The sequence below is a fragment of the Cynocephalus volans genome, chromosome 12 (genome assembly GCF_027409185.1).
Source record: "Cynocephalus volans isolate mCynVol1 chromosome 12, mCynVol1.pri, whole genome shotgun sequence".
NCBI classification, from domain to species: Eukaryota; Metazoa; Chordata; class Mammalia; order Dermoptera; family Cynocephalidae; genus Cynocephalus; species Cynocephalus volans.
Genome location: NC_084471.1, coordinates 88,554,252 through 88,577,037, shown reverse-complemented (window position 1 = coordinate 88,577,037; position 22,786 = coordinate 88,554,252). Strand labels below are relative to the sequence as shown.

Sequence of the window (22,786 nt, the reverse complement as noted above, 5' to 3'; positions counted from 1 at the left end):
TGGGATTGGTCACTGGGGGAAGCAACTGCCAAACTGTGAGGCAGCCCTGGAGAGACCCATGTGGACAGGGATTGAGGCCTGCCAGTAGCTACGTGAGTGACCTTGGAAACAGAACCCCCTCGCTAAGCAGTCCCAGATTTCTAGCGCCCAGAAACTGTGAGATAATATATGTTTACAGATCTAGGTCTCTACATCTTGGGGCAATTTGCTTCACAGCAAAAGCTCATTAATAAAGATGAGTAAGACATAGAGAAGCTGAGAAAAACTACTCAGCGTGCCTGATGGACTTTTGGCAATGATTTGGCTAACACTTCACAGTACTGGCATGTGCTAAGCAGTGTTCTATGTATTTTACATGGAGCAGTTCATGTCATCCTAGCTTGGATACTGTTATGACTGCCATTTTACAGATAAGAAACTGCTACAGAGGGGTTAAGCCACTTGTCCAAAGGGAGAGTTTAGAGGGACACGTGGGTGATCGAGGTCTTCAGTCCGGGCTCTTCACGTCTGGGAGGCTGCTCCTCTCATAGTCCCTGGTGGCAGGAGGAGAGCAGAAAACTCAATGAGACGGACGTTGTAGGCAGGAGTGCAGGTGCTCAGCAGAGACGAAATTTGAGTCTATAAGCATATCTATCTGAATTAAATTATCTACCCTCTATCCCCACTAAGAGCAACCAGCAGACTCGGAGGAAATATGCTGCTTTGGCAGGGAGGGGCACTTTTCAAGGGAGGCAGAAAGCCCAAGTAATAGACATGATAGACATGACCATCAGTCATTATTCACATTTCCATCCCATCTGATTCACTCAGAAGAAATAAATTCACCAGCAGATTGACCCATATAGCCTTCCTCCAAGATAAATAAAATATATTATTGTGATTTTTCACAAACAAATAATGAAAGTCACAGGCTATTTTGTTTCCTTTGTCTTCTTTTCCATAGTGACCTTCATGCACCCGTATCTGTCATTTGGAATTGCACAAAGGCACTCCACAGAGCCTTGGTCTGTCCTGGCAGACAACACCAAGAAATTCCCAGTGACTTTACTCTAAACACTGTCTTACCTGATCGTTGGACAAAATAAATCCTCAGCACCTTTGGTGGTTGCAGATAAAAATGCTTTGTTGAGTGTCAGGAAACTAAACCTAGCTTAGTTGTCCCAGTAATATACTGTAGACAATTGATAAGAAAACTGGGATAAAGAATTTTTTTTTTTTTTTTTTTGTCCTTTTTGTGACCGGCACTCAGCCAGTGAGCTCACGGGCCAGTCCTATATAGAATCCGAACCCTGCGGCGGGAGCGTCGCCGCGCTCCCAGCGCCGCACTCTACCAAGTGCGCCACGGGCTCGGCCCAAGAATTTTAATGAAGATATAAGTACTGATGTCTCCCTCTTAAAACCTACATGGTGCTGATATATGTACATTTCAGCCATAGGATCATCCTACCTTTCACATCTGGCCGCTGATTTCCAAATCCAGACATTCAGGCAGGGCTAGAAGTGCTTTTCTGAGACACTTCCTTTGTCCCATAACAATGACAAAGCCAAGTCTGTTGATTTGGGTATGTAGAGAATGCCTAGGTTTTATACAGGGCACTCGATTTATTATTCAGCTCTGTGTGCTAGTTATTTTGTGAATAGTTTTATGGGCGAAAAGTCATGGTGAATGAATGATTCTATTTTGTATATCATAAAAACAAGAAAATGAATGCAATATTTGTGTAACACTAATTCTTACCTGCCAGGAAGGAAAAATAAAAACATATTTGTCTTGCGAACTAAATAGGACTCCAGGTATTTATGATTGCACATTTGAGAGGAATGAAATACCTCTTCCATTTAAAAAATACTGCTGTATCTTTTACTTGGTATTCCAGTGTATAATACAGAAACATGAATCACTCAAGGGATTATTTGCCAAAGTATACCCAAGATAGATATATAAACAGTGCACCTAAATCAAATACCTAGCTCAGTTGCTAAATGTGACATGAGGCCTCCTCTTGGAGAAAGAATGTAACTGTGGCTCCCACAGCACTTTATAGCCACACCCTTGACTTTGTCATTGCCAGTAGATGGAACCCAGTCATATCCCAAATTCTGTATTTCACTCGTTGACTACCATCTTCTAACTTTCCAGCTTATTCCTTCTAGTATCCCAACTTCATGACTCTTCGATCTTACCAGGATCTTCAACCCACTGATCCTGTTTCTGGGGCACTATTTCTCATCCTCACACTTGTGTGCTAGGTTTTCCCCCAACCTAGCTTGAATCTCATGGCCACCAGTAGAGTCACTACTCCGCTTACACTCTCAACTCTACTAAATCCTCTTACATCTCACCTCCTGGATAAATCACAACCCCAGTTAACTCCAGTTTTCCACCTTCTCTGTGCCCGCACGCTTGCAGCTAAAAAACATGCAACCATACTGGCTGGCCTCACATTAACTCTGGGACCACAGATTTTCCTTCTGTCTTTCATGCTGCCCATGTGTTTCCCTGCTCCATTCTCTCTTGCATTCTGTCCTGGACTATATTACACTTTCTCCTCTCTCTCGAACTTTCAACACTTCCTCTTTTTGGCTTTGCTGAGGTAATTGAAGCAATCAGAAGAAATCATTCAGAACTCCCTCCCCTATCCTGCCTGTCTGCATCTGTGCCCATGCTCTGTCTCCTGTTCCTGTGGGTGACCTGTCTCTGCCGCCAGCTAAGTCCAAGCCCTCCACCTGTGCACTAGGTGTTGTCCTCTGACACAAGCTCAAGGACAGGCTCTGCTATTCTCATCTCTCCCTTCTGCATCCTCATTTGTCCCTTTTGATCGGATCATTCCCATAAACATGCCAACATCCTGTTATTTCTCCCAGTTAAGACAAATAGAAAGTCCCTGGACTCTTCTTCTGTCTCTGCTAGTGTCCATTTCTTTCCCTCCTTTCACAATGATCTCTTAGAAAGCAGCATCCACACTCACCGTCTCTAATTTCTCTCCTCCCATTGACTTTTGAACACATCATAATGAAATTGCTCTTGTCCAGATCACAGATGACCACCTCTCTCATTGCTGATCCAAGGGCACTTCGCAGGACGCATTTTACTTGTCCTATCGGCAGCTGATTTCTTTCTCCTTCTAAAGACACTTTCTCTACCTGGCTTCCAGGACGACCCACTCACCTGACTTCCCACCTACCTTTCTGCTCCTCCTTTTCCATCTCTTTTACTGTTTCCTCCTCACCTCCTCACCTGGACTGGTAAGTGTTGACGGTCTGCAGGGCTCTGATCTTCTTTTCTACCTGCCTTCCCTCCCTGGGGCATCTCAAACTCCCACGGCTTTACATGCCTCCTTCATACTGAGGACTCCCAGATTTTTCTCTCCAACTTGAACCTCTCCCTTGAATCCAGACCATATATCTAACTGCCTATTGGACACCTCCACCAATTTTTTTTTTTTTTTTTGCTTTGTACAAATGAATTTTATGTGGAAGATTAATTTATAAAACAGGAGAAAAAAGAACTATTCTGGGGGTGGGGAGATTGGGGAGACGTTGGTCCAAGGGTACAAGATTTCAGTTAGGAGGAATGAGTTCAAGAAAGCTATTGTACATCAGGGTGTGTATAGCTAACAATATAGTGTATTTTTGAAAATTGCTAAGAGAGTAGATTTTAAGTGTTCTCATCACACACACAAAAATGATAAGCGTATAAGGTAATACATATGTTAAATAGCTCGATTTAGTCATTCCAGTATGTATACATACATCAATACATTATGTGGTACACCACAAATATGTGGAATTTTTATTTGTCAATAAAAAATAAATTTAAATAAATTAAAATCAAGTATTCTGGGTGAATTAGGGTAAAAATTCACCCTAAGTGGCTTTCCATCCACTTGAATATTTAATAGCATCTCACACTCAACATTCTAAAACTCACCTTCTGATATTCCTCCCTCCCTCTAAACCATCTCAACCAAGGGCAGCTACATTCCTCCAGTTGCTCAGGCCAAAATCTTAAAGCCATTCTTCATTCCTCTATCACTTTCATACCTCAGCTTGGTCTACCAGCATATCCTGTCTTGTCTTACATTCCATGTCTATTTTTATTTTTATTTTTATTTTTTTAATTCTTATTGAATCAAAATTGATTGTACAAATTTGGGGGGTTCAACATTGAGATATGTTAATCAAATCAATATTACTAGCATATGTATTGTTACAAATCATAATTATTCTTTATGCCCCTTGTCCAATCTCACCCCCTCCCCCTACCCTTGCCCCCTCCCCCCCCAATTACCTTAGATATCTTTTCTCCCTCTGAAAGAGTAATAGTTACTCTGTTGATTTGTTGCCTAGATGATCTATCTGTCCAATGCTGAGAGGTGTGATCAGGTCCCAATATTACTGTAGAGCAGATGCTTCTTCTGTCACTCTGAAATGGGCTTTGTGGAGAGAGACATCTTCTTTTCTTTATCTCTGCTAGTGACTCTCCTTGTGTCCATGCACTCCAGTGGTTGGTGGACCATCTGTGTGGTGGTTGTGGCATCTAGCCACTTTTGCGGCAGCCACGGTTATTGTGGTGGCTGTGGTGGGCCATCCACATGGAGGTGATGTTTTTGGCATGCTCCTCGGTACTGGCACTGTGCCTGGTTGTGGGAGGGGGGGTTCTGGTCCCCTTCTCCATGCCCTGGGTCCCCAGGTAGGCCCCGAGGTGCTGGCGTGGTGTGCCTGGTTGTGGGAGGGGGGTCTGGTCCTTTCTCCATGCCTCAGGTCCCCAGGTGGGCCCTGAGATGCTGGCAGGATGCCTGGATGTGGGAGCAAGGGTGGGTCCCTGGCTCCAAGCCTTAAGTTCCTGGGTGGGCCCTGAGGCGCTTGTGGTGTGAGTGGTTGTCATCACATGTCCTCCTGGATTACTGTTGCAAACACCCACCTAGTCTGTCTCCACCCTTGACTTCCTTCAGTTTATTCATTTATTCAGAGCACATCTCTGTTCTGCTCTAAATCCTCTAGTTGCTTCCCATCCCACTCACAGTAAAAGCAATGTCCTTCTATAACCCTAAGATCCTATATAAAGTATCTCTCCCAGTAATGCTCTAATTCCATTTCCTACTACTGTCCCCTGCAGTCACTTCACTCTAGCCACACTGGCCTTTTTGCTGCTTCTTGAATATGTCAGACAAATCTGCATCTCAGAACCTTTGCACTTGCTCTGCCTTCTGCCCAGATGCATTTCCTCAGGTAGCCTCTGCCCAACCCCTTCACTTCCTCAGGTCGTTATTCAAATATACCTTCTGGTGAGCCCTTCCTTGGCTACCTGCAATTGCGACCCTCCCTCCAAACTCACTCTTCATATTTTCTTGTTTTTTTTTTCTTTAGCATTTATCAGTCTGTAACATACTATATATTTTTTTTGCTAATTATGTTAATTTTCTGTCTCCTCTCATAGGAAGTAAGCTCTATGAGATCAGGGAGTTTGTCTATTCTGTTAACTGTGTAACCCTGGCACAAGAACATGCCTGATACACACCAAGTACTCAATGTTTCTTGAATGAATAAACTATAATAGTGATGAACATGATGAAAACACACAGACTGACAAGGCAAACACACAATGGTGCTTGATTTTATACAAGTTGGTGATAACTATTGTTAAAAATTAGTTATTTTGTCCTCAATGTTTCCATATCATCAAAAGTAGAGTTCTGTACCCAGACAACAGTTAAAACACTAGAATTATGGACAGCTACCAGAATGAGTGACTTGTGCAACTTTAGAAAATTACCACCGTAATAATTATAAAATTATGATATAAAATATTGTCATTCTTATGATACACTACTTGAACCCACGATAGTGATTAACAAAATTGAGCATAAGATAGGTTTATTAATGATTGGGGGGGGGGTTGAATTTTAACTAGTTACCAGCAGAGGGTGCTACTGATCCACATATTCACAGTTTTGTACAAAGAGTGTTGTTTTGCTGAACTAAAGGTTTCAATACTGTGACGTTATCTTACAAATCTACATTATATGATAGTGAATCAGCCACCAAAATATAATAACTTGAGCTTTAAAAATCTATTGCTTTTCTTTTCTTTATTAATATTTTAAAATATTGTACATGAACATGGTACAAAAAATATACACTAATAATTAAATCTCTCTCTACCCCTGTTCTCTAGTCCCCAGGTTTTCCTCCCTAGGTTATCATTGTTTCTAGTTTCTTCTATATTTATGTGTACGTGTGTTTTGTTTTGTGTTTGTATTGCATGTTTTAAAATCAGAAATGGTGTAAGCAAACACTGTTTTTCAGCTTAGGGCTGATTTGTAGCTTAACCATATACTCTTGGGATTCCTTATCAGTACTTATAGAACATCTTTCTTTTAAACAGCTGTATTTTATTCCAATGTGTAAATGAACTACAATTTATGTAACCAGTCCTCTATTGAAAGATGCAAAAGTTGTTTTAAATATTTTGCCATTCCAAGCAATACTACAGTAAATATATTTTTACATTTATCTTTGTAAACATGTGCAAGTATATCTGTAGGGTAACTTCCTAGAGAAAACTGAGTAGCCATCTGAAAAATAATGAAGACGGGAATCCTATCTCACTATACACCAAAGTAAATTCTAAATGTGTTGAATCATAAAGGCTCTAGAAAAAACATGGGAGAATGTCTTTATGATTCTGGATTCAGGAAGGCTTTTCTAAGGCTAACATAAACTCAGAAGTCATACGAGAGAAGGCTGAAACTTGACTATATTAAAAAATAAAATCCGTGTGGCAAAAAACACTGGAAACAAAAAATACGAATGGCACATTATAAATGCCTGTGTCACATGTATTACAAAGAACTAAATCTTACAATATATTAGGAGCTTTTGTATATTGACAAAATCAAGACCCTATTGAAAAATGACCGAAGGATACAAACAAATAGAACACAGAAATGGAAACACAAATGTTTTAAACACATGGAACCATATCCACAGTGAGAGAAATGCAACTTAAAATGGTGAGATGCCATATTTCACTTATCAGATTGGCAAAGATCAGCACATTGTGTTCATGAGGGTGTGGGGAACCAGGCAGGCTCACAGGTTGTTGTTACAGCCTCCATGGAAACCAATTTGGCAACAGCTATCAAACTTTTAAAATGAAAGTTTGTGAATTTTTTTTTCTCTTTTAGTCAAATGTCTTTACTTGAATTAGCTGCATGTACATAACCAGAAGGAAAATTTATCCAGAGTTTAAAAAGAAAGACAAAATATTAAAATTTTAAGGGAGGTGTTTTGTCCTTTGGATAATGTGGCTGACAATGGAGCTACGGAAATTGACATGACAGCTAAGAGTCTCAGTATATATCAATCAGTCAAGGTCCTTTAGGAAAGAGATGGCACTTTTTTTTTAAGGGAGGCTGAAAAAAAGTTTAATTCATGAAGGTGTGGGCGAGGTTAAGGGAAACGATAGGGTGGTGAGCACCCCGTGGTCTGGCATCAGGGTTTTATGAAGCCATCACCATCTCTAGCAAGGGAACAGTCGCAGAACCAAGCGAGGAGTGTCACTTTAGGAGAGAGCCACCTGACAACGGTGGAAAAGTATGAGCCGCTGTCAGACATCGGTGTGGCAGGGTGGGAGCCAGGAGAACAAATACCCCGGGCTCTTTCTCCTCCTGCCTGTTTACCTTCTGCTGGCACCTCCTACTGGCCAGCACCACCATTTCCTGGCCAAATGCAACAGGAAATCAGAAGGCAAGGGAGCCAGACTGTCGCCATCAACAGAAGTCAGTCTCCTGGGTCACAGAGGAAGGATGAACAGATCTTGCTTTGCGTTCACAGGGTAGATCTGGAAGGGCAACAGATGATTTTCATTCACTGTAATATAGGAGTGTACAAGGGTACTTCAAAAAGTTCACAGAAAGATTCATATTATCTTTGAATTCTATTTTTCCAGGAATTTTTTGATAATTCCTGGAAAAATAGTGTCTTGGTAATATACTCAGGGCTTTGCTTCATTTCTACCTCTCCTCAAGATAATATTGCCAATTTTTCTTTGAAAGTGTTCACTTCTGTGTTACTCTTTTTTGGAGTGGAACCCACAGATCACTAAAATTCTCAATCTTTTTCTTTCTGGGAACGTCCTTTATGAAAATTGGCTTTCTGAAAACACTGCAGTTGCTAATTAAAGTTTAATTAAAAGAAAGCAGTTTAAAGGCAATGACACCTAGAATGTAAGCACACTAAAGAGCAAATTGTAAGAAATAGTGCATTTTACATAGAGTGGGTTTGGAAAAAAAAAAAAAAAAAAAAAGGTATGTTAAGTTTGGCCATGCATATACCAGGGAGAAGAATTTTACTATCTGGTTTTCTTTCTTTCCTTCCTTTCTTCTAAAAGTACATCTCAACCGAACCCTTCCCCTCTCCCCATCTATATTTGGTTAGACAGAATAACTCCCTTGGATGAACCAGATATTAATCCTGAAGATCCAACATATATTTAAAGCTACTGGCTTGATATTCTAATAACACTGAAGATTACATTACAAAGTAATATATATTACTTAAATAGATTTTTGACCTATTTATATAATAAGATTTAATTTCCTTGAGATGCCATTTTGAAGACTGGGATTCACATCCCTTAAGTGTTCTCTAATTATTAACAACTCAGTCTCTTTCAGGTCTAGCAATATCAGGGGTCCTGTCTGGTCAATGTGTACTAAGGGGAAATGACTTGGCAAACACACCATGATGTTGATATCAACTTTACCTACAGTATATCCAAAACCTCCACCTTAGGTTTATTTTTGTAAAGTCTGCATTTGATACCTTTACACTCTCGCCTGTGTTAACTCAGCATGTGCTCAGGGTTGGAGAAGCTGTTTTGGTAGAGACCGTGTTTCTGCTTGCTCCAGGGGGCAGGTGCAGGAGTCACAGCATATGTTGTCCAGGGTCTGTCCTTTGTCTTGTTTGTTCTTGGTGGGTGGACAATCCAGCACTGTGGTGTTCTATTAGAACAATCACGAGGTTAATACTAAATAATGAAAGAACATGTTAATTCAATGCATTGCAGATCTGTTGGAATTTGTTGTTCAGGTTATTCCTTTCACTGCTCTGAGAAACATCAGGTGTGATATACTCATTTGGAGCAGAAAGTAAGTGCATAATTTGTCAGACAGGCAATATGGTCTAGTGGATTCAGAATTTGAATACTATTTCTGGCTCTGCCACTGTCTTCCTTTATGACTGGCTTCCTTTATGACTCTGGGTGTTGCTAGTTTCGGTATCTGTGGATTGATAAGCAGATTATAAGCATGGACATTATGATAGTTCATATCATAGGAAATTAAACAGAGCAAGTCTAAAGAGAGGAATAGGTACTATTTGGTGCTTTAAGAGGTCATCTAATGTCTGAATAAATTAAAGGAGTTTCAGAAAGTGCCTCATAATCCCCAGCATGACTGAGTGCTCACAACGTGCTGGCCTGGTTCTGAGAGCCGTACATGTATTACCTCATTTAATCCGTGCAGCACACCCAGGAGGTCACGGCATGATACTGATGCAATTTTGCAGGTGAAGAAACTGAGGCTCAGAGAGTTAAATAATTTGTCTAAGGTCACAAAGCTAGGAAGCAGCAGAGCTCATATGTGAAGGCAGGTTATGTGAACCCAGAGCCACACTCTTAACTACTACACTGTCCTTCCCTTTCACCTGGTGATAGAAATGGCCACAAAAATTGGAGCATCTTTAAAAATCTAGATACCCCCAAATAGATTTTCAGACCACCTTAAGTGGAGCTGGGGAAGAGTGAAAACCCAGAAGTAAGGAAATCACCTACGCTGAAGTCATGAAGCATGTTACCAGGGACCCTAAGTGGCCCCGTCGGTATTATGCAAAACTGCCAGCCTGAAAACAAAATGTTCAGTTACGGTGCTTCAGGCGGTGTGTTTAGAACCCCGCTCCTGGTTTGCTTTTTTGTTTTATGGTAGGTTTGGTTTTGTTCTGTTTTTAAGATCTCAGTCCCAGCTGAGCATTGTCTCCTCGGATGGGAAATGGCATTGCAGAAGAAGTCATCCATTTCTGAATCAGGCTGGCTCCTCCCTATCCGAGCTGACATGTTTGCATCGCTCCGCTCCCCCTCGCCCATCTCCCCATCCATGAGACCTGCTTGCCCAACGCGGCCACACATCCAGCTTCCTCTCCTGCCGCCGTGCTGTGACGCGGTCTCCCCCACCCACCGCTGCACCCAAGGCCCCAGCTCCCCAAAACACTTGTTAAAGCCCAGCTATGACCCCTCCTCTCTACACACTTCTCAGCACACACGGAGCTCACCCTATCCCGCCCCTTCCCCCAGGGCGCTTAATGCATGTACTTCTTTGCTTAATTATTATCCATCGCCTCGTTTATATATGCCTGTCTCTCCCAAACCAGGTATGGTCGCACAAACGGCAGGGATAACATCCTTAATGTTCTAAAAGCCGCACGGCTCTAGTTAAATTACTTTCACATCATCTGATGACGTTAAACTGATGACATTTAACGCAACAGTGACTTTTCCTTCATCCTGATTAGGGACAGGGTGTCCTCAGGTGAGTTTCATTCTGTTGCCCTGGCTGTGGCGGGGAACGCACCCACGTGGTGCGCAGCGCGGCGCCGGCGCCTCCTTCCTCCGCCCGGACGTCCTCGCGCCGCTGCGGCCGAGGCAGGTGTGGCCACAGGCAGGTGTGGCCCAGCGGCGTCTTCCCTCGTGGGCTGCACGTCTCTGCCTCGGCTCCACCCGCGCCCTCGGGGCTGCGGGCCTCCGCTCTCCAGCTTTCAGTAGATGTTCCTGGGAGCGCTGGGAAAGTCAGGTGGGAACAAGGTGGTGAGTTTCCCCGAGTAAATACTGAAACTCTGGCCGACGCTGGTCCTGAAGAAAGTAGTACCCAGACAGGGGAGAGCAGTCCCAGGTGTCGTCTCCTCACCCCAACCTCCACCCCAAGACGCTCACGGCCAAGGAGACAAACTTCCAGGATTCGTCTGTGTTAGCAGGTCGACAGTTGATTGGAAACGTGAAACAAATCTAGAAAAGAAAAACACTGAAAAATAGGGGGGAAAGATGGGTGGCCGAGAGTGGCAGAGCTGGGTTTCCCACCAGAGTTGCTTTCACCACAGGCAAATCCCAGAATTGTTTCCGAGGGGCTTTTAGCTACTTGAAGTCCTTAACGTATACTCGTTTCCAGGATTGGTCGTGTAGGACGTGCGTTAGTGGACAGCCGTGATGTGGTTTTGTAGACGAGAGGAACACGGGGCACCTGGGTTCTTGATTCACTGTCAGATTTATTGTGTCTTCTTGTCTCTGAGAAGAAAACCAGACTTCATATAACAAGTGAAACAAGAACACAGTCAGTTTTGAGAAACATGTGGGTGACTCTGCTATTTTAGGAATTGTTCCAATGAGAGATCTTTGTAATAAGGTGGGTGTGACCCATCCAAGGAGCTTAATATAACAAGGTTAAGTGAATGGCGGTAGGAGACGGTTCCGGAGGGTTCTACACCAGCTCGCACTCATTAGTAATCAGCAAGGTTTGCGGATTTACTAAATCTGGGCCTGTGGTTTGCAAATCATTTTGATTAACAGCTGCTATCATGTATCCTAGAAAGGGCAGGGAAAAGTAAGTGTTATTTTATCATATAAAATACTAGTCACAAAGAGTCTGAAAACTTTAATCTGGCACATATGAAATTCACTGTTTAAGTAGAAAACTGTACTCTGCTCTTCCACTGGGCTTGCTAACGATGGGTTTCCTGGGAACGTCTCAGCAAACGATGTTTATTCTTACATTTTAATGAAGAGTTTAGTGGCATCCAATTATTAGTAAAGGGCTCTTTTGGCAAAAAGAATCTCTTGTTTACCTACACATACATATTTAAATTTTTACATATATTAATTAAGGCTTTTGCTTTAATTAAACCCCCAAGAGGATCTCACTTAGGTGAGTCATGAAAGATTTGCCTGGATTTCACAAGCAAGTATTGAATGATTTTTAAAATAAACCTACCTGATATAAAGCTTGAAAGTTCAGTGTTCAAGAAGTAACATTAATAAAGAGAAAAATATGAGATGGTTGGGAAAGGAAAGCTAATTACATTGTCAACATAATCTTTTTTTGAGTTAGTTTGATTCAGAAGGCTTTCTAAAGAGCTTTTTGAATCAATCTGAAATCTGCCAACTTTTTCAAGGATTCTACTTTTGTACCTCTGTGTAAATCTTTTGCCTTTGTTTGCAATGAAATTCAACTGTTTCAACTTATAAATACGGATATTAATAAACACAAATTATGTCCTTATGTTTGAAAATTCTTAAGGAATATGAAATAGTGTCTATATTGTACACATGTGGTGGATTTACTGTACCCTAGTGAAGACTCTTGTAGGAAGTCAGAACAAAGGCAGATTTCTGTAAGGCTCAAAGAGGGCAAATGCCTTAGAGGTTAATATTCTGCTCTGCAGTTACATCAGTGATGAAAATTAGATATACGCATATAAAGAATAACCAAACTTTAGGTATGAAACAAATCAGACTAGTTTTGCAGATGTTGCCGTGCATCAGAGGCTTTTAATTATTCTCTAGTTTTGGATGAGGCAGATGGTTGAAAAGTGTTGATGATTCAAGTGCTTTTACTATATACAATATGATTCAGACAGTGATAATAAGGCTCAGGTTCTATAAACAATAACAATGAAGCATAATTTAATAATAGGGATAAAAAATAAGATTAGTAAAATAAGTGGTTTGGATTTATTTTATATTGTATTTAGCTCACATGAATTCAACTGGAAATTTCTATAGGAGATTTATAGTTCCACTTTTAATTTTCTGTCTATAACCCTGGATTTAGCAAACAATATAACATTATGCACAGTGCATGACACATAACAGATGCCCTTGAATTTTTCTCTGTCCTTACTCCCAAACTGTGATAATTCCTTTTTATACGCTCTATAGCCCCTGGCTATGTATTTATTTATAGGTTTTAGGGTTGCCAGATTTAGCTAATAAAAATACACGACACCTAGTGAAATTTGGATTTCAAATAAATAACAATTTTTCAGAATAAGTATGTCCCAAGCAACATTTGGGACATATTAATACCGACCAACATTTGGGATATACTTATACTAAAAAATTAGACATTGTTTATTTCAAATTAAAATTTTATTGGGCATGCTGGATTTAATCTGGCAACCCTAGTGGTTTACTTGTTCATATCTATCTGCATAGATTACAAGTTTTAGGAAAGCAGATCCTCTATCCGTCTGGCTCATCATTGCGTTACCAGTATCTGCACAGGACTTAGCTCTTAGTAGGAATTTAATAAATATTGGCTGACTGCCTGAGGGGATGGATTTTAGAAGTGTTTTAATTAAAAGTATGTGGACTGCAGTTGAGATTCAGAGAACTTAAACACAAAGGGAGCAGTTCTTGCCATTGAGATTTCTACAAGTGTTCCATCTTTACATCGTAAATATTCAATCAGCTAAACAGGAGGAAAATAAGAAGAAATCGGATAAATAAGAGGAAAATTCTTTTTAAAAGAGAGACTCCAAGCAACTGATTCTCTTAGTACAATTCACTTTGTTTTTAATTTTCAGTTAATGCTTTTTCAAAGGTGGTTGTCGTACAAAGCAAGTTAAACTTGTATTTTTAAGAGTTAAGGCAGATTGCTGCTAATCTTTTCTAAACGAAGAAAGAGATTTAGGCAGGAGAGGCAGGAGATATTTCCTAGCCGTATATGGAGAAAGTGGCACAAATTTTGAAATCCTTATCATCCCGTCTTATTTCTTGAATTCCCACAAATGTTCTGCTCTATATTAGAAAAAGCAGAACAAGTTAATCTTGTGAGGCTTTGTTAGCTCCAGGAAAGCCAGTGTCTTAAGTGTACTCTTTGTAAGGTCTAGCTTATCAACTGCCAAGCAAGGCTCGCTAGGTGGGTCATGGAAGTTTAGAAAACAGATAGTGGAAGGAGAAAAATGCCTTGGGAAAGCAAAAAGAGATGTGTGTCTTATGTGCTAGGAACATGAATACAGGTCAGTTACAAATGCCCACAAAGTGAGGCCTTCCTGTGGCTTGAACAGCAAAACACGTCATTGTTCAATGACATGGGTAGACAGGGTTTGGGAGTCTGAGGTTCCAGGTCTTGGGCCCCTATTAGCCTTTTGCCCAACCTGCAGCTCAGTTTTCTGGCTCTAGAAAGGAGAAACAGTCAACTTACATTGAGAACATGGATAGATACTTAACCAGTCTTTTTAAGGCTCTTTGCTTGACATGGGGAAGTCAAATGTGTTCCTGCTAAGTCACTATCACAGTCAGCTGAAGATTTGGAATTCACAGGTGAATTCTTTTCTTCTGTTGTGACTATTGCTTTACTTCCACCTTCCCAGTTGAGCAATTGAGCATCTTCTGTTTGGACAAGGGGAAGTTGTCCAGAAAAAGTGGTAGCTGAAAGTGATTGGGAGCCAACAATCACAGCAACTGGAGAACAAGCCTGGTAGTTATACATATTACATATAATTGTAGATCATCAATTGTGCCAACGATAATATATTGAGTATCTAGAAAAGAATCACATCATGGCTTCTAGACAGAAGAATTAAAATTATTTTATTATTTATTTATTTTTTGGCAACTGGCCAGTATGGGGATCCAAACTATTGACCTTGGAGTTACCAACACCATGCTATAACTAGTTAAAATTATTTTTAAGGAGACAGCATACACACACAACCCAAGAATAGAAGACAAATTTAATTAAATGACAATATACAGTACAATTATAAATCCTAGGAGAGGCCAGGAAGAGTTGAATCCAGTGATTATAAACTGATTCTATAATTTCAGTAGAGAAATGTGTTTTAAGCTTCACATTGAAAGATAACCCTTGAATAGATGGAAAGGAGGGTATTATCAGATGATAACATAAAGGTTCAGAGACCATGATTACCTTAAATAGTAAAGGATTCTGTTGGTTGAAACTTCATTGGCCAGAACTGATGGCCATCATGTTGAAATAAGATGAAGACAGATGGTGAGAATTTTGAATATCTTCTTCCCAGTCTTTCTAGGTACCCCTTCCAAATACAGGTCTTTTAAAATTTTTGTTACCTTTTGTTCATTCTCTTAGGGCATTTTTTAAAAAAAGATCTGAGGGAATTTTTGTTAAGGTCCTAAAAAATCATAACGTTCAAACTCTTTATTCAACTGTTTGTACCTATTCAAACTATTTGTATTCATTTCTAAATTTCCTAATTACTATTGTGTAAGAAGTGACATTGTGCTTTTTCTTAAAGACTCTCTCTCTCTCTCTCTCTATATATATATATATATATTTATTTATTTATTATTATTATTATTATTATTTTTTTTTTGGTGGCCGACCAGTACTGGGATCTGGACCCTTGACCTAAAGACCATATATCTTGCCATGAAATAACACTATGTGAGAATTGGACATACTTTGGCTCAAGTCTTAGAGATGTGTCCGCGAGCAAGTTACTTGACCTCTTCAAGTCTGTCTCCTTTTTTGTAAAAAGGGGATACTTCCATACATCTTGACAGGGTTTGTGTGAAGTTTTGACATAATGTATATGAAACACCTAATATAGGGCATACTTAGTAAGTTCTCAGTAGCTGAGAATGAGAACAGTGCCAGGTAGATACTCCAAATGGGAACTGCTAGCACTCCCACCATATTTGACATATTGCAAATGAAAAGTAGTATGGTAAACAGGACTGCTTGGGTTCAAATCTGGGCTCTGGCACTTATCTGGGGTGACTTGGGGGTGTGTTCCTTATTCTCTCTTTTCCTGAGAATGGAGAAAGTAGTCATGTTTGCCTCAAAGAGTTGTTTTTGAGGATGAAACGAGTTGATAGGAATAAAGAGCTTAGTATTATGCCTGGCACATGGTAAATACTTTACATATGTTGTTTTCTAGAAACGTGAGTGGCAAAGTTAAATGTATGCAAAATTGTTTAGAGCAATTGAACATCTTGTCTTGATCGTTCCACAGTTGATTTGGGAATAAATAGCCTTTTGCTAAATTATTGTTAGGACAAATGCTAACTTTTAATAATGTATCTACTTTTGCCTGTACTTTAGCCACTTCATCTGTGTAGTTGGAGGAGAGTCAACAATGGCTTCTGCAAGGAAGGGAACTGAGAAGCGGCATAACCCAGTGGAAAGCATCTGTAGAAAAATCAGAGCCATCCAAAAGAGAGAAGTAACTTCACATCCAGTTCAACAGATTATCAAATACCAATCTAGAAGTTTTGATAGGCCACAAACCAACACCAAGAAAAATTTTGAAGAGGTACTGAGGAAAATGACTGCTGCTCACCTTCCTACGCTCAATTCTCATTTCTCAAGTTCTGAGAAGGTTGACAACTTCATTTCTTCTCCTCAAATAATTTCTCCAAGAACCCCATCCATCGCTCACCTCAGCTCTCCTGAGGATGCAACATACTCTGTTATTCTCACAAGTTCTGAAAGCATCTCAACACTGAGATCACAGAGCAACCAGAATTATACATCTTTGATATCACATACCAGAAATGAGGATTGTTTATCTAACAAGGATTTGAATAACTATTGTAGTGAAAGGAATTTTAGGACCTTAGCACTTGACTTTGATTCTGCTTCTGGTCAGAGCTCTGACTTTTTCACTCCTAAGGATTCAGTGGTGAAAAAATTATCTCTTAATGAAGATGGTAAATATCAATCTTTTAATGTTTGTCCTTCCAACAGAGCAATAAGCATATCTACTTTTATAATACCTGAACTAATAAAAACAGATCCACATTATTAGAATTTCGAGGAAAGCATTCATCTTTCCTTTTTTGTTTTAAGTATGTTTGTTTCTTCCCGCCTCCCCCGAAAGCTTATGTATGCGTACTTCAGAAAGTTCGTAGAAAAATAGAATTGAAAGATAATATTAATCTTGCCATGAACTTTTTGAAATACCCTTGTATGTGAAATGTAAGTATTTTCTATGCTTCTGATTAAAAATCTGGTAGAAATTCTGGATTGTTTTTACAATCATAACTGCGGTCTTTCTCTACTGACCTGAAAACAAATGTTCTCCAGGCCAAATTAGAATGTCATGATGAAAATACATAGATAGAGGGGAGTTAAAAATTTATACAGTTCTCAGGTATCTTGCTGAAATGACCATTTTAGTATTTCTTTTTGTAAGGAAGTGTGGGTTCCATTGCAGGAGCCAAGGAGAGAGGCCAGAGAAGGATGTAAATTTCACAGGCCAACTGAAATCAAGGGAACTCTACTTACAAGATTGCTTCAAGAGTCCCATATGGCATAGGCACTGAAAAACAAAATGACATAAAATGACACATTGTCTATATAGCTAGTTTCTGCCTTCTATTTTTTTTTTTTTGATATTTCTATTTATGTCATACTAGTTGCTTTTTCATTGACCCCTTTTAATAAGAAAGGGCAAAAAGCTCATTTTCCTCTCCATGTGTTCTTTCTCCTTTTATAAAACTTATAAAGGAAAAAGAAAAATGATTAGTAGACCTTTCAACAACACTTTTTTGACTGGTCCATTCAAATTAACCGGTATTGTGAGCTGCTTTTTATTAAAATAGATGTTTTGTTAAAATTAAACCAAGAAATGAGAAATTAATCATTGTAGCACAAAAAAAGCATCCAAATTTGCAAACTTTTTCTTCTAATAGAATGGAAACTAGGAACTGATGATGGCAAAGATGGAACTTACAGCATCAACAGGGCCTGTGAAGAGGAGTTACTCACGAGAATTTTTCATGCATGTGACACAAAATGCAGAGGTAAGTTGAAAATTGTCTGATCAAATATTTGGTAGTACCAAGTCATCTGTACTTTCTATTGCTAGATAAAGGGAAATGGTCTGTGTGGGAGACCCTGTATTACATGTTTACACATGTGGTGAAAGCTAACTTTTTAATCCAACCTTACGTTGGAGCAAGGTTGGATGTTCAGGTCTTGGTTATTTCTTTATAATTTCTTTGTACCGTTTTTGCATATTTTAACAGTGACTTGAATGATTTTAATGAGCTTATCAGCTGACTTTCCAGATCTAATCACTGATTAGAACTACTTGTCATAGATGACTCACAAGGAATATGTTTTTCAAATATAGAAAACCGCTGTACAAGTTTATCACAATTTTTAATTTTAGATTTTTCACTTCTGTTTTTTTGAAGATGCCTTCTCTTTAAAATTTCCGCAAGTAATTTTTAGTACATAAGTGACTCATGCTTGTTGTAATTAATAATGTATTGATTAGCAAAGAGAAGGGAAAGATAATCAGAAATCCTATTTTCCTGAGTAACCATCATTTGCAGTTTGTTGTATCTCTTTTCAGTTTCCTCTGTCAATATGGTTTTGTTGCATTATTTTTTTTTTATCATAGAACATTTTAAACATATACTGAAGTAGAGAGAATAGAATGATGAACCCTTATACATGTGTCATAACTAGTTTTGTTTCATTTCTTTTTTTTTAATTGAAACATAATTAACTGTACATATCTGGGGGTGTACAGAGTTGAATATCAATACCTGTGTGCAATATGTGATGCTCAAGTCAGGATAATTAGTATATCAACATTACATAATGTAATCATTTTTCGTGGCCCTTTGCCAGTTTCTTGTTAGTCTCCCATCCCCCTTTCCCACCACTGGTGGCCTCAGTTCTCTTCTCTCCTTTTGAAAGTTCAGTGAATTATTGTGATCGTTGTTTCTTTCTTTCTTTTTTTTTTTTAAGCTCTTACTTATGAGTGAGGACATGCAGTGTTTCTCTTTGTGTCTGGCTTATTTCACTTAACATAATTTTCTCTAAGTTCATCCATGTTGCTGTGAATGGCAGAATTTCATTCTTTTTTTTCATGGCAGAGTAGTATTCCACTGTATATACATATACTGCATTTTCCTGATCCAGTCATCCATCAATGGATATTTAGGTTGGTTCCAACTCTTGGCTATTGTAAATAGAGCTGTGACAAACATGGGAGTGCAGGTGTCCTGTTGACATGATGATTCCCGTTCCTTTGAGTATATACCAGCAGTGGGATTGCTGGATTGTATGGCAGTTCTATCTGTAGTTGCTGGAGGAACATCTATACTGTTTTCCATAATGGCTCCACTAGTTTACAGTCTCACCAACCATGTAGGAAGGTTCCCCTTTCTCCGCATCCTTGCCAGCATTTGTTATTCTTTCTGATAATGGCCAGTCTGACTGGCATAAGATGACATCTCGGTGTGGTTTTGATTTACATTTCTGGGATGCTGAGTGATGTAGAGCAGTTTTTCATGTGTCTGTTGACCATTTGTATATCTTCTTTTGAGAAATGCCTCTTCAGCTCCTTTGCCCAGTTTTTAATCGGGTTACTTTTTTTTTTAAAACTGTTTTTGAGTTCCTTGCATATTCTGGATATTAATCCCTTGTCAGATGCACAATTTACAAATGTTTTCTCTCATTCTTTTCTCTCTGTTAATTGTTTCTTTCACTGTGCAGAAGATTTTTAGCTTAATATAATCCCATTTGTTTATTTTTTCCTTTGTTGTCTGGCTTTTGCAGTCTTATTTATAGTCTTTGACCAGTCCTACTTCCTGAAGTGTTTTTGTTTAGGAGTTTTATAGTTTCAGGTCTTATATTTAAATCTTTAACCATTTTGAGTTGACTTCGCTATATGGTGAGAGGTGCATGTCTAGTTTCATTCTTCTACATATGGATGTCCAGTTTTCCCAGCACCATTTATTGAAGAGGCAGTCTTTTCCCAAATAGTATGTTCTTGTTGCCTTTATCAAAGATCAGTTGGCTGTAAGTATGTGGGTTGATTTCTGGGTTCTCTATTCTGTTCCATAGGTTTGATGTCAATTTTTAGGCCAGTACCATGATGTTTTGGTTACTATAGCTTTGTAGTATAATTTGAAGTCAGGGTAGTGTTATGCCTCCAGTTTTATTTTATTTTTTTGTGGAGGTTGGTTTAACTATTTGGGATCTTTTGTTGATCCATATGAATGTTAGGACTGTTTTTTCTGTTTCTGTGAGGAATGTCATTGGTATTTTGATGGTGATCACACTGAATCTGTAGATTGCTTTGTATAGTATGGACATTTTCACAATGTTAATTCTTCAAATCCAAGAGCATGGAATGTCTGTCCATCTTTTGGTGTCCTCTTTCATTTCTTTCAGCAGTGATTTGTAGTTCTCATTATCAAGATCTTTCACCTCTTTGGTTAAATTGATTCCTAGGTATTTTATTCTTTTGGTAACTATTGTAAATGGGCTTGCTTTCTTGATTTCTTTTTCTGCTAGTTTGTTATTGGAGTACAAAAACACTACTGATTTTTGTGTGTTGATTTTGTATCCTGCAACTTTTCTGAAGTCTTTTATCAGCTCTAAGAGTTCTTTTGAGGAGTCGTTAGGTTTTTCTACATATAGGATCATATCATCTGCAAAGAGGGACATTATGACTTCATCTTTTCTGATGTGAATGCCTTTTATTTCTTTCTCTTGCCTGATTTCTCTGGCTGGTACTTCCAATACTATGTTAAATAGGAGTGGTGAGAGCGGGCATCCCTGTCTTGTTCCTATTCAGGATGATGTTGGGATGAGGTGGGTTTGTTGTATATGGCTTTTATTGTATTAAGATGCTTTCTTTCTATACCTAACTTATTGAGAGTGTTTATTATGAAGGGATGTTGAATTTTGTCAAATGCCTTTTCTGCCTCTGCTGAGATAATTGTATGGTTTTTGTCCTTGATTTTGGTGATGTGGTGTATCACATTTATTGACTTGCATATGTTGAACCATTTTGCAGACCTGGAATGAATCCCACTTGATCAAGGTGTATAATTTTTTTGGATGTGTTGCTGTATTCTGATATTTTGTTGAGGATTTTTGCATATATGTTCAATGTTACACTTCTCACTGTGTAACAGAGATGAAAAAAGGATTACTCAAAGTGCCATGAGTGTATTGAGAAGTCTGAAGGGTCTGTGCCCCAGAAACTCCTATGTTAGAAGGAGAAAACTGGGTGCAGCAGCCATTCAAAGTTAGCTTCGGTTTTTTATTGTAAAGACAAGGAAGGGTCACAGAATTCAGTTGATTCAATCATTACAAAACAACACAAGGACATGGGCAGTGTTACAAAAGTTATCTATGGCTAAGTATAGCTTAAACAATGGAAACTAGTAACATCAGTAAAATTAACAAGGTGACATTCCAAAGTACAATTAATGAAAAACTAAGTTGGTCAAACTGGCTCATTATCTAAAGTATAACCTCTCCTTAAGCAAAAGTTACATTCTTATGATAGTTCAAAATAGATATTAGCCTGTAGTTTTCTTTTTTTGTTGTATCTTTGTCTGATTTTGGTGAGGCTGGCCTCGTAGAATGAGTTTGGGAGAATGGCCTCTGTTTCAATTTTTTGGAATAATTTGAAGAGAATTGATATCAATTCCTCTTTAAAGGTTTGGTAGCATTTAGCAGTAAAGCCATCCGGTCTTGGGCTTTTCTTTGTTGGGAGACTGCTGATTACAGCTTCAATCTTGTTGCTTATTAGTTTCTGGTTTTCTATTTCTTCTTGGTTCAGTCCTGGTAGTTTGTATGCGTCCAGAAATTTATCCTTTCCCTCCAGATTTTCAAATTTCTTCGTGTGTTGTTGTTCATAATAGTCTCTGTGATTCTTTGTATTTCTGTGGTATTGGTTTGTAATGTCTCCTTTTTCATTTCTGATTGGTCATTTGTGTATTCTCTCTTTTTCTTAGTTAGGCTTAGTTAGCTAGTGGTTTGTCTATTTTGTTTATCATCCTCCAAACCAGCTTTTTGTTTCATTGATCTTTTGTATTGTTTTTTGGGTCTCTATTTCATTTAGTTCTGCTTTGATCTTAATTATTTCTTTCTGTTTACTAATTTTGGGATTGGATTGTTCTTGTTTTTCTAGTTCTTTGACATGTGGCATTAAATTGTTGATTTGAAATCCTCTTATTCTTTGGATGTAAGCATTTCCCTCTTACTGCTGCTTTTGCAGTATCCCACCGGTTTTGGTATAATGTATCTTTAATTTCGTTAGTTTCAAGAAATGTTTTGATATGCTGTTTAATTTCTTCTTGGACCCATAGGTCATTCAGCAGTGTGTTGTTTACTTTCCATGTATCTGTATAATTTTCAGAGTTTTGCTTCTTATTCATTTCTAGTTTTAATCTGTTGTGGTCTGAAGAGATACTTGACATGATTGCAGTTTTTAAAAATTTGTTGAGACTTATATATCTGTGTGCTCCAGTGTTAGATGCATATATATTTATGGTTGTTGTGTCTTCTTGCTGGATAGGTCCTTTTATCATTGTATAATGACCTTCTTTGTCTCTTTCTATGGTTTTTAGTTTAAAATTTATTTTACTCCAAATATAAGAATAGCTACTGCTGCTCGTTTTTGGTTTCCATTTGTGTGGTATATCTTTTTCCATCCCTTTACTATTAGTTTGTGTGTGTCTTTACAGTTGAGTTGTGTCTCTTGTGGACATCATATAGTTGTGTCTAGCTTTTTAGTATAGGCAATCAATGTTTATCTTTTGAGTGGGGATATTAATCCATTGCATTTAGGGTTGTTATTGAAAGGTGTTGTCTTACTCCTGGCATTTTTCAATTTTTGTTTTGATGTTGTAAGTATCTTAGGTCCTTTTTTCCTCTTTTATTGCTTATCTGTGGTGTTTGCTGGTTTTTTGAGGTGGCAAGATATAGTTTCT

The 22,786-nt window shown here is 38.7% G+C and overlaps 1 protein-coding gene across 1 annotated transcript in view; it reads left to right on the top strand.

The window, feature by feature from the left end:
* The first annotated feature begins 16,173 nt into the window (after positions 1-16,173).
* Positions 16,174-22,786, top strand: part of IRAG2 (inositol 1,4,5-triphosphate receptor associated 2) — a 98,110-nt gene continuing 91,497 nt past the window's right edge. The window contains exons 1-2 of the mRNA XM_063076129.1: positions 16,174-16,747; positions 17,732-17,842. Coding sequence (XP_062932199.1) covers positions 16,174-16,747; positions 17,732-17,842 — 685 coding nt within the window. The remainder of the gene's footprint in view (positions 16,748-17,731; positions 17,843-22,786) is intronic.